This window comes from Danaus plexippus, chromosome 17 (assembly GCF_018135715.1).
Source record: "Danaus plexippus chromosome 17, MEX_DaPlex, whole genome shotgun sequence".
Taxonomy (NCBI): Eukaryota; Metazoa; Arthropoda; class Insecta; order Lepidoptera; family Nymphalidae; genus Danaus; species Danaus plexippus.
In genome coordinates, this window is record NC_083548.1 from 7,270,648 (window position 1) to 7,284,321 (window position 13,674).

Sequence of the window (13,674 nt, forward strand, 5' to 3'; positions counted from 1 at the left end):
AAAAATAAAGAAGAGATACCTGCGAAGACAAAATTTGTCGCAGAATCAGCTTTTTATATATTGAATGAAAATTAGATGTTGATTTATTTCATTCTGGAAGTTGGTTATAGTTTCATATCCTGATCGTGTGCATGAAATTTCCAATCTTTTTTTGTAATTTTAATCCATAGTGTGTGGCTTTTCCCACTACACAAATATAAATAATAATAAACATTGGGCAATACGCTGATAAGGGTCCCTGTATTATAGGCACTAACTATATGCCATTATATAGTATAATGTATTATAATAATAATATTCAATAACCAATGGTTATTAAAGTAAAACAGTTTGATATTTTATGAATTCAAATATTATTTAATTCTATGAGAAACTTAAAACTCAGACGTAAGAGCAATTGTACGTATTGTAGCTTGGTTTTAACTTAACAACTTTTTGTATTTAACAATTTAATTTATATCATCTTTTTTATTTGTCCACACTATTGACCCTTTGAAATGCACATTTTTATATTTCTCGTAGAACCATTTCACTTAATTTTTATAGCATCCTCGTGATAGATTGTAGCGTAGTACTCTGTAGCTTTATGAACACCTGGTACTTTATATTACGAAACAAACGTGACTTGAAACTACGTTTCACGGTTTGTTTTTAAATTTAATCTTGTTTTTAAAAGGAACGTGCATTAATTATCCAGTAATAAGTAAATAAAAGTAAAGATAAACAGGTAGTTTTATAAAGTTAAGACAGAGATAAAAAACCAAATCTTATTTAGACGTTAAATATTTTCATACTTCATGTATGACTAAAAAATAAAAAAAAAAATGAATATAAAATAAAATATAAACATAATAAAAAAAATCAACGTTGGACAAGTTTTGAGTTATTTTAAACAAACAAACTACGTTTCAGTATTTAAATTTTAGCTTGTTATAAAAATTTTTGTTTGTTTCAAAAATAAAATAATAATTAATTAATATTAATTGTTAATATAATTTAATTCTAATAAAATCATTAAAAAATACAGTTGTCCTATAAAGCCAATACTTTTAAAAAACAAATCAAACCTTAACTAGAACAAACTAATTATTATCTTGAAGCAAAATACCTTAAATAAGTTAAATACAATTTAGAACACAAACCGCGTCGACAAATACCTTCCCTCGTAAAAGTGAACAAATCAAATGTCATCGCTTTAATGTTACTTCGGGTGCGTTCCGGAATTGAAAGTTCGGTTCATATGAAAAATGTGTAACCCTATATATATAATTATATAGGAAACATATATATAATATATATACCATAAACGTAAATAAAGGTAAAGAAAGTCAATAAATTTTAATATAAAGATATTGATGAGAATTGTTGAGAAAATCCAATGCCTGTTAGAGAGCAGATGAATTTTAAGGAGATTTTTTTAACTTTCATTAAATTTATTCATTTAGAATTTATATTAACAGTTTTTATTTACCGTCTGATGGCAAGTTTGGTCGCTCTCATGTAATTTATATTCTAAACAAACCTTTCAAATTTAACTACTGCTTTCAACAATTAAAAACAACTGTAGAACGTAAGTTAGCAGGTAGAACGAACAACCTCAGTCACGTTTATCTCATTGGATGAGAAACCAGGAAATCATGAGAGGCGGGTAGCGTACATCACACTTTTAAACAAACTTTAGAACGTCACAGTTTTATGTTCTCCTGATAAGATGTTTTGACCTAACGTCACAGTGTCACGTTGTACATACCACATGCCCTGTTGAGCATGAGCTTTGTTAGTTTAAATTTTTTTATGTAAAATTGCTGGCTAAGCCGGTTATTAATGGAACGTTAAAGTTAAAGTTAACGTTAAAGTCATATTATACAGATATTGTAAAGACCGATAATTGTACTTATTCGATTTTTCAATTATGTCCTCTAATAGGGGCAAATGGAGCAATACATTACAGAATAGTGAGAGATAGCCATTTGTGACTGGACGGTTTCTGTGAATCATTACATTTTAATACCAAAAAGATGAATGCAAAATCTATTGACGTTGTTTCACATGACTTTTTTAAAAATCACAGACCTTAGATTGTCAAGGAAAGAAAGAATAACAAAGGAAAACTTAGATCTCGTCACAGAAACCTGGTTAGTTAGTTTTCGCGATATAAATAAGTAACCACTTTGCCTGAAAGTAACTGAAGAAAAACTATATAAACAATATTAATTGTGCTTAACTTGTTTTGATGAATTAAGAAATAAAGAATATTTAATTTTTCGGATTCATACTTAATGTGGAAGAAAGCTTATAAGTATCACTATTAAATCCTGTCTTTAATTCTGCTTAAGGAGGTTCTACTTTTTATAATGCATTCATTACTTTACTTAGATAATTTTAAAATGAGAAGGAATTTAAAACAAAAACAAAACAAAATGTGAAACGTAGTTTCAGTACTTTTTTTACCAGGTGTTTAGGCTACATAGTACTATGCTACGACCTACTATGAGGATGCTACGAAAAAAAAAAAGTATTGATCGTACGATAAATATAATGTAGATTTCAGAGCCTCAATAGTGAGAACAATTAAAAAAGATGTAATTCATTTTATTGTTAAATCCAAACAGTTGTGAAGCTGAAATCATTCCTAGTACGTACTATTGTCTGATATTAAATCTTATTAGAAGGTCAATTCCATAAAAATATATGTTAAGGATAAAACTCACTATTATGAATAAAATTTTAATTATATAAGAATACCATAAAGAGTACTACAAAACAGGTCTAGTAAGAGAAGAATTGATTTTGAAGTTTAGAAAATATGAATTAAATAAATCTGCAGATCATATAATTCTGATAAGACTAAATTTTGGAGAAGGATATCTAAAAGATTGTAAGAAGATCAAAAGAAATCTTTTTAATTAATTTAATACAACGACAAGAGAAAAGAAAAGAAATTAAAATCTAATTAAGTCACAGGAGGCAAACGTTCAATCTTTTCAACTCCTACGGCGACCCGAAACGCCAGAGATATCGTCAATGATTAAGTGAATAATATTGCTTTACTAACGTGGGAGGGATGTGCGTATGCTTTGGTCTATGGTTGCAGGCTGCGTCCCGCATACCGTCTTTCTCTAATAAAGCTATTAGTGTGTGTGTGTGTGTGTGTGTGTGTGTGTGTGTGTGTGTGTGTGTGTGGTGTGCGTGTGCGTGTGTGACTGGCGTATTTCAATGACGTCCCTGTCACTCCGCACAATACTTAACAGATGGGAAACCGGGAAATCATAATATTCGAGTAGTGTATATCACACATTTTGTAGGGAAGCACACTATAGAACTATAAAGTTCTATGTTTTCCTGATCAGATGTTGCGTAACAGTCACGTTGTTCATAACATAGTCTACCAGGAGATTATAAATTGAAAGGCAATAGTTTAGGAAATTTTGTTTAGATTTCTTTACATAATCTAGCTTATTCAGTTTATACGCAAACGAGTATTAGGTTTTGTGACAAATAGGATGTTAGTGTCACATATGTTACAAGTTGCAATATTTGTAATTATTTATTTTTTTAAATTATAACGTTTATATAATGGATACCAATGGGGAAAGACATTTCACAGTGGAGAGAAATAGCGGTTTGAGGTTAAAGTATCGCTGTGAATCACTACATTTTATAATAATATCACTACATTTTAATAGCAATAGAATGAAAAATCGATAAAGCCAGACAACACAACACCACACACATATAAAATATAACTGACACACACATATAACTTTATTATAATAAATATTAATAGTTTTCACTTTCATCCTCCAGTAAAACTTCATCCGCTTGGTTTTATGCTCTCCTGGTAAGATGTTATGAGTAGTGGCGGTGTTACCAGCTAGCTTTGTGGGAAATTATTTTTAAGATTTTTCTCTTCATATCAAATGTAAAACAATTTTATTTATTTTATGAAATATATATAATATGTATGTAACCTATGAACTTATGTCATTGAAACCTAATTCTCTAACCTAAGTATAACTGGACCGATTTGAACGAATTATCTTTATGTGCATTTAACCTTGACGATGGAACAAGAAATCCATTTTCGTTTTGGACATGATAAATAAATAAATTTTGTTTGAAAATCATCGCTTCAAAAACAAAATACATTGAAAATCGCTTTAAAAATTTTCTGAACATTTTTTTGAAAAAGTTGTTCACCTGTTTCTTTCAATCCATTTCTTGTAAAGGTTATACGAAAAATGTTACCGTCTTTTTTTTATTAAACGTAATGTAAGATTCTTTATTTTAGATTTAGAAGCCGAATTATATTAAGAGAAAAAACAATTGACGAATACAAATTACAGTTATTTATTAATTACTACGTTATGAATTTAGTTTTGAAATTAAAACCTGGCGAACTGGAATCCATTGGGCTGAAGTAGTACTTTAATATAAAACGTAATTGCACTGTGAGCACTCGGTTACAGTGTTTTTGCACCGACAGGATGAATATATATGTATTTATGTAATCGTCCTTCATAAAGACAAAGCAGAAAGAATTTTGACTGGTCTGGAATTTTGTTTAGAAAATTTTTGTTGACTTTCAAATAAATAGAAGAATTTACTTAAAAACATATCACTTACCTTTTATTCATTTACATACACAAATATCGAAAAAACATGAAGGTTAATTAAAAAGATATGAGTTGTAGAATGTTTTATTTTTAATATTTAATTGACGGAGATTAAAAAAATATGTTCCTCAAAAATACATTTGAGTTTGAAAAAATAAGTCACATAATTTGAGATAGAACAGAAATAAAAATTTAAAACATAAAGTGTTAATGAAACTTCAAACGTTTCATATAGTATATAGAATTTAGGATTACGGCTGTGGTCGTCTTAAAGTTATTAAGACCATATAAATGTATTTCTTATGGTGTGATTCATTCATGTTTTAGCTGAGTTTATTAAGAAATTCTTTCTCTATCTGACAGATTGCATCTTCCAGGTTGTCCTTGGTGGCCAAATCAGGTTTTTATAATGGGATCCTCCAAAAATTTAAAGAAATCAAAAAAAATGGAGGGAAATCTATTTTTTTATTTAAATGCGGGTTAGAGAAGGTCCTTCCACACGTTTTTCGGATGACTGTTGAAGACGCCGTGCTATATTAAAGTACGCTTTAAATACTGAGCTTGACATTCCTCATACAGGATGCAAATGTGGAAGGTCTCCCTATCTTGGAACAGCTACTCTATTCTACGTTTTTATTTTATAATTACATATCAGTTCATTCTTAGGAAGTGCGTTGAAGGCAGCCCTAGTAGTTTCGTTTCAAATTTGGTTAGGTAGAGAAAGGAGCTTGGACAGTGGAGGTGAGGGTTTAACGCGCGTTAGATAGGGGCTCCCTTAACCTACATCTGGGTCGCAAGTTCCAGGCACTGTTGAAGATCCTCTCCCTGCAAGGCGATGGACCCGCCACCCCCACGGAGAGTCCATGGCATGCTGCGAGTTCTTGTCTCAAAGGCAAGAAATAAAAATATTTTTAAGTAAAAAAAACTAAAAGACAAAAAATATTTTTTCACCTAACTATTATTTCCTAACCTAACCTAGATAGGACAATAATAAAATATAAATATCTGCACAAAAATTCACTAAACATCTAATGTAGATAAACCAACCCAATTTTATTTTACTTTACAATAATCTAATTTAAAACTTAAATAACTATACACAATTGCTTAATATCTAATAAAATTTTGAAGTAGATGCCTTAGGTATACAACTATAAGGGTAACATGTCTTAATAAATAGAATAATTGCATTATAATATCACTATTGGTAACTAAAAATCGCTGTCTGTATTATGAAATGCGCTAACGACGTTATTTGTACTGTATCTGAGCCCAGCCGCTGTCTATACTGCTCCATACGACGTCTTTCAACAGCGATATCATTATTTCGCTAACGAATTTTCGTTCGCATATCTTATAAATAAAGCATAGCTTCGTATATCTTACACGATGAGGTAAGGAAATCTCCCTTAAGAAAGGTAAAAAGCAGAATTTAAGGTTGTGTTTTAAATTGTTTACGTTTTTAAGCAAGTAAGTAAAACATAAAAACTTGTACTTGATAAGCTAGCAAGCCAACCATCACAAACTTACACACCTATAAAAGACAACCATAACACAAACACAAGTAGACTATATTAAATATAGTCAGATAGTTTCACTTCCACCCCCTTGTGAAGCATCACCAGCGCGGTAGTATGTTCTCCTAGTAGGATGTTATGAATTGGTGTTATGCAATACAGCTAGAGGAATTTTTGCCACATTTCTTCTCTTACGTTTAACTGAGTCCATTAAAGTTATCATCATACAGTTAATTGCAGTTATAATTAAGTTACACGCAAATTGAAAGCATTGGGTTCAAGCAAATGCTAGATTTATTGATAATTTTGATAAAAAAATCTATGTAATTTAAAATTATCCAAACCAGTTTAACAACGAGCATAAGCTAGAGCATGAGATTAATGGGGAGAAAGATCACCTTGATAATTTTATATACCCTGACTTTATAACCTTGTATTACAGATGAACATTAATTGAGGAATCATGTTTTGTATGCAATACTGAACGACGATCGTCCACTGCTCTACGAACTTGAAAATAATACAAATTATTTTATGAAAGCAAAATTCACTTCCATAATGCAAGATTTCAGGAACACGCAAAAGAAACTTATATATCACAAGAACAAAAATATATTCATAAGAATAACAGAAAAAACTGAATAAGGTGGTAAATAAGGTAATAAATAAGCTAAATATAAATAAGGCATGACACAGGAACATACACATACAAATATATAACATTTATTCTAGAATAAGAAATAAATTTAAAACACACGTCTGTCCACTATAAAAGCACAAATTTCACTCTCAATTCATAGTGAAACATCACTCATACAGACTTATGTATCCCTGGTAGGATGTTATGACTTGCGGTGGAGCTACGACACCAAAAAAAAATTTACTTTCGAAGCAGTTTTATAAATGGCACTTAGTCTTACAGCCTGTTTCGTTTCTCCACTTCGAATTATTATTACACTCAATTTTCGAGGTATAAATAAAATAACTATAATAATTAATAACTTTAATAATAATAATTTTGACTAAAAAGTAACTGTAAAAAAAATATTGATTAATCAATCAATAATTAATATATTTATTTTCTGATTCTACACGATGTAGAAAACATATATGAAATGATTTAATTTTCATCTCGTCTTTAGTTTATCATGAATCAGAACTTCGAGTTGACGTGAAATATATTATTATAAGTTATTGATGACGTCAGGTATGCTGACGTCACTCTTTTTAAAAACCACGGCCTGGACCCTACTCTGACATATATTTATTTGAAAAACATTGATTAATTATAATCTAAATCAATTAATATTATATTAATTAATGATATATTATACTATTTATTTTCTGATTACAAAACATGTATATGATTTCATTTTCATCTCGTCTGTCAATTGATCATGGTTGCTACAAAGGAATCACCAGAACTTCGAAAATTGGTCACGTTTGTTTCATAGTACGGGAACCAGGACTTCATAAGGTTGAAGGAGTAGTACGTTTTAAGATTGCCGTGAAAAGTAAAACTTTATTAATCTTACTACAGTTACGTATAAGTATTACGTAGTTACATAGTATGTGAGTCTTTTACCAACTTAAATGGCTTTGTACAATCTTTATAATCATGATGTGGTAATTCAGTACAAAAGTAATCTACTGTCCAAAGCGACTCTATTTACGATTATTACTAGTCTATTAAATATAATTCTACCACTCGTTATTGCATATAGAAGTAGAGGGTTTTGGTTAAAATCTTACTATTACTATGAACAAGCTCAAGTACGTCCAACATATGAATATTTACTAGTTGCCGAGACTGACGAACCCAATATAAATATCATTTGTGGTCAAGCAGCTGCACTTGGCACAGAAATGGACGATGGGGAAAATTGTGTTGAGATTCAAATTCAAGAGCATGGTCATGAAGATAGTCTGAAAAATGATATCATAGAGTATAATTTCAAACTTTATATACCAGAGAGAAGAATAATTACTTCATTATTTTTATTACTAGGAGTAGATTACCAGTTTGTGGATATTTGCCCACTTCAAATGCAAGCTTTAGCAGTTATTAACAAAGAATTTCCTACAGCACCGAGTGGATTTAAGTATTATGGTGACATCCACCTGTATCAAACATCTCATTTACCATGTTTAAGAAATGTCTTAGACATAAGATACAATAGATCTTTATTTAATTACACCAGTGACAGTAATCTTAATGTGATTGATCTCATCGTGGAGGAAAACTTAAAGAGAGAAGTTTCAACTCACATTACAACAATATACTCAAGAAATGAAACTAGTATTTTTCGGATTTACTACGCGGATTTTATTATTTAAAAACTACATAATCCCGACGTTTCGGTTACTTTGCAGCAACCGTGATCACGGGCAGACACCTCGTCTGATCGTGATCACGGGCAGACGAGGTGTCTGCCCGTGATCACGGTTGCTGCAAAGTAACCGAAACGTCGGGATTATGTAGTTTTTAAATAATAAAATCCGCGTAGTAAATCCGAAAAATACTAGTTTCATTTAAATGAATACTCGCGAAAATCTTAGATCTCATTAATATACTCAAGAGTACAAGACCGCAACACGGGCACAATAGATGTCAACATCATGCTGAGAGTTCCAGAAACACAAATAAAATACAAACCGAGTGTTATTCAAGAACTGAAATGGGCCTGGCCGCAATATCTCTCCCTATACATAATCTTCTACTGGATGTTTAAAAAATTGAGGAGATTTATTTTCATTAATAGATTATTAATGGCATGGGAAATTGTGCCATGGAAGAGGAAAGAGAAATTTATATAACAATTAAATAAGTAGTTAGAATATACGAAATAAACATTCTATCCAGAGGGTGTCCTACTAAGTATTTTTCCGATATTTAGCAATGGGCATACGGGTACGCGACCCCGGATCCTCGAGCCACCACTTTCATACCTCTATCCTCAGTGCATGAAGGTGGTGTCCTCTACCTCCCCTCATTCCCCTTCCTAACCTCTTTCTCCCCTTCTCTATCTTTTCCTTTCCTGGTTTTACCCGTAAAACGGGGTTTTGGAGGTCAGACGGCAGTCGCTCCGTAAAACCACTCCCGCCACTCTTATGGTTGCAAAAGTTTATGGACTGGGTACGGCTAGGGCGTCGCCGATAAACGACGCGCAGGCACATCGCCCTACACCTGCGATAAGTGGGCAAGGGCTACCGTGTCAAGTACGGGCACGGCTAAAGACGTTAGTACCCCAAAGGAAACTCCGCTTTGCAACGTGGAATATTGGCTCTCTAACCGGACGATGCAGAGAACTCGCAGATGTACTCATGAGACGTCGGGTCCAGTGTGCGTTCCTCCAGGAAACTCGCTGGAAGGGCAATAAGTCTCGGAACATCGGACAGGGTTACCGGCTGATATACACTGGGTCGCCTTCAGGTAAAGCTGGTGTAGCGGTAGTGCTATCTGAAGAGCTTCGGAATGGTCTTCTTGAAGTTGATCGTCGCTGCGACCGCCTGATGCGGGTGCGGGTACTGATCGAGGGAGTGATTACTAACTTGATCAGTGCTTATACTCCTCAGGCTGGATGTAATGGGTCCGAAAAAGAGTCATTCTGGGAGCAATTTGAAGAGGTTCTACGTGCTATACCAGCTGCTGAAATAATCATAGTTGGGGGGGACTTAATGGCCACGTAGGTAGGGCTACGGAAACGTTTGACCGTGTACACGGTGGTTTTGGTTATGATCGCCGCAATGCAGAGGGAGAAAATATTCTCAGAACCTGTATTGCGTCTGACTTAGCCGTCGTGAACACGTTCTTCCAAAAGACTCCACAGCACCTTATCACGTATAAGAGCGGGTCCCACTCAACCCAAATAGATTATCTGCTGACCAGACGGTGTCATATCGGCAAGGTGACTAACTGTAAAGTCATTCCTGGTGAAAGCCTGACGGCCCAACATCGACTTCTTGTCATGGACTATGTTGTTACCCCGAAAAAGAAAGTGGCCGAGAAACGTAAGCCTCGCATCAGGTGGTGGTTGCCGAATGGAACGATGCAGACCAGCTTTCGGGCAGAGGTTGAGAGTCAAAATCTGTCGACTAATACCGAAACTGCTCAGGAAGTTTGGGATCGAGCCCAGTCAGCAATTATCACAGCAGGTAAACGAGTTCTAGGCCTTTCTAAGGGAGGACGGGTCATTGACAAGGAGACATGGTGGTGGAATGACGAAGTGCAGGAGGTGATTCGTGAAAAGAAGACTGCCTTTAAGAAGTGGCAGCAATCAAACTCTCCTGAAGACAGACTAGAGTACATAGCAGCGAAACGTGCCAGTAAAAGGGCTGTTGCCAGAGGCCGCAGTGATAGGTTATCACCATTATATGTTACACTTGAAACTGCGGAGGGGCAGAAGCTCATTTACAAATTGGCACGAGCTCGGGATAAGGCGACGCAAGATATCGCAAAATGTCTTAGCGTCAAAGATTCCCAAGGCACGTTGCTGTGTAATCATGCCTCTGTGAAGGAGAGATGGAGATGCTACTTCAAGGAGTTGCTAAATACTCAGCACCCGTGCAGTCTTCCAACCGAAATACCTCCTAATCTTGGACTTATTGCCCCGATAACACCTGACGAAACTCGGAATTGTCTTCGACGCATGAAGAATCGGAAAGCGGTGGGACCTGACGATATTCCGATCGAAGCGTGGAAATCATTGGGCTCTCTTGGTGTGCTCATACTGACGGACCTTTTTAACCGCGTCTTGAACACTGGGACTATGCCACATCAGTGGCGTTATAGTTACATTACCCCTATATACAAAGGCAGGGGCAGTGTTCAAGATTGTGGTAGTTATAGGGGCGTTAAGATCATGAGTCACACCATGAAGCTCTTTGAGCGCATGATCGACCTCAGGCTCCGCCGAGAGTGTACTGTCTCGGAATGTCAATATGGATTTCAGCCAGGATCGGGCACCTTGGACGCCATCTTTGCCATCAGAACTCTGATGGAGGCATACAGGGAAAAAAGGAGAGCTCTGCATGTCGCATTCCTAGATCTGCAGAAGGCCTTTGACTGCGTGCCTCGTCAATGTATCTGGTGGGCATTGCGATTCAAAGGGATCCCTGAGGCCTATATTGACATCATCAGAAAGATGTACCGCGATTCCGTTTCAATGGTTAGGACTGCTGTTGGCGATACAAAACCCTTTCCGATCTCAGTAGGGGTTCACCAAGGCTCGGCTCTTAGCCCCTTCTTGTTCAATGTAGTGCTGGACACTGTCTCGGCTAACATCCAGGACCAGCCTCCATGGCTGATGATGTATGCCGATGACATAGCGCTCATTGATGAGAGCAGGTTGACGCTAGAGCGAAGAGTGAACCTCTGGAAGGGTACGCTTGAGAACGGTGGTCTTAAACTAAATGTGACGAAGACCGAGTACATGGCTTGCGGAAGCCAGGACTCTTGCACTATCCATATAGGTCCTGAACCAGCCGTTAAGTCGGAAAAGTTCAGGTACCTTGGATCTATTCTGCATGAGTCCGGAGGCATCGATCACGATGTCCAAGCCCGGATCAGCGCTGCTTGGGCGAAATGGCGTGAGGTCACAGGTGTGGTCTGCGATCGCAGAATACCTACCAAGCTCAAGGGAATAATATACAAGAGCATAATCCGACCGGTTCTCTTATATGGAAGCGAATGTTGGCCAACACTGTCCAGGCACACTCAGGAGCTTCACGTCACGGAGATGAAGATGCTGAGGTGGATGTGTGGCGTAACGCGGGCTGACCGTATACGTAACACATTTATCCGAGGTAGTCTTGGAGTCCGTGACGTAGCGGATAAGCTTCAAGAGAGTCGCCTGAGATGGTATGGCCACGTTGCACGCCGGCCTGAGAATAACGTCGGAAAAATTTGCCTTGATATGTCGGTCCCTGGAGCAAGACCCCCAGGACGCCCAAGAAAGCGATGGCTGGACACCGTGAAGCAGGATATGAGAGCCAATGGACTTACCACCGCGGATGCTAAAGACCGTGCAAAGTGGAGGAGTTTGAGAAGGAAGGCAGACCCTTTCTAATGCTGGGATAATTGCCAGGAAAAAGAAGACATAGTATGTGACTCACGCTTAGTTTTCCGAGATCTACAAAAATTTGCGAATTAATTCACAACCTATAAGCTAGCATTTTGAGACTGTTTCGTATTTAGTAAATAAATATTTAATTATAATATTCATAATTAATCATCATCAACAAACAAGTCATAGTCAGTCACGTTTATCTCAGCGGATGGGAAACCAGGAAATCATGAGACACGAGTATTTCGTAGTAAAAGCACTCTATAGAACTAACTGTACTATTTTATGTTCTCCTGGTAAGATGTTGCGAGTTAGGTAACAGATCGTTACGTAACAATCACGTTGTTCATAAAACTTTCAACCAGGAGATCATAAATTGAGAGGCAATGGTTTAGAAAATTTTATTTGAATTCTTTGTTTCTTTTTCTTGAAAATTTGAATTTTCGTGTATGATTTTTTTTTATTAAATTACTATACAAGGGAGTATAAAGTTTTATGACAAATACGATGTTAGACTGATACATAGTACAAGTAAAGATAATTGTAAATATTTGTTTTTTTTTTCTTTTAATTTTGACCTCAATCTTCTAGGGACAGATGGAGACAGACATTCCATTGTAGTGAAAGTAAGTTGTTTGTGACTAGCGTATCGCTGTGAATCACTTTTTAAAAGCAATAGGATGAAAAATCGATAAAGCCAGCCTACACCATACACATATAAAAAATAACTGACACACACATATAACTTCAATATAATAAATATGAATAGTTTTCACTTTCATCCTCCAGTGAAACTTCATCCGCTTTGTTTATGTTCTCCCGGTAAGATGTTATGAGTAGTGGCGGTGTTACGCAATCAATTAAAATCAAAATCAACTTTGTGAAGGAGTTCCATCGACTTTTCTTTTCTAGATTGATTAATTTTATTTTGATTGAAAATCATCTCTGCATTAAACAGACAGTTTGAAAATTACATTGATTTTTTTCTGGATTTATTCTTTTTGTAGAAACTATGGTCTCCAAAGTGGTTATTTTTACATAAAATTAATTCCTTTCTGATTAAGGTTTATAAAATAAAAAAACAATCCTTGAGAATATAAAAAATTGCTCGTCGTGGATGTATGCAAGATATTATTAGGTACTCACGTTTATTTTAGTAATAAGGGCACTAGTAAAGTCACTAAAGGGAAATAGCACTACTACGCTTCAAATATTTCGTAGAGATACTATGAATAATATTTATACAAGTGTATATGTATGTTAATGTGTACTTATTTATAATTCATATTTATAATCCGCTTTTTTTAGACAAAGCTGAAAGAATACTCTCACTGCTTTGGAATCCTGAGACTTTGAGATGACTCTATATTAATTATAAGAATTGATGAACACATATGTTTCTCTTATCTTTTTTTTCTAAACAACTTGAAACCTTTTAAAGTATATAAAATATAGGTAGGAGTGCATCTGTGGTTG

General features: G+C 35.1%; 1 protein-coding gene across 1 annotated transcript; it reads left to right on the plus strand.

Moving 5' to 3' along the window:
* Nucleotides 1-7,717: 7,717 nt before the first annotated feature.
* On the plus strand, nt 7,718-8,981 carry LOC116779388 (transmembrane protein 231-like). The gene is made up of 3 exons (XM_061523265.1): nt 7,718-8,432; nt 8,507-8,511; nt 8,693-8,981. The coding sequence occupies exons 1-3, from the start codon at nt 7,727-7,729 to the stop codon at nt 8,948-8,950; spliced, it is 969 nt and encodes a 322-aa protein (XP_061379249.1). The 5' UTR covers nt 7,718-7,726; the 3' UTR covers nt 8,951-8,981.
* The last annotated feature ends 4,693 nt before the right edge of the window (nt 8,982-13,674 follow it).

Bases quoted from the DNA above. Each gene is read 5' to 3' on its own strand.
- LOC116779388 (XM_061523265.1), top strand. From the start codon at position 7,727: ATGGCTTTGTACAATCTTTATAATCATGATGTGGTAATTCAGTACAAA.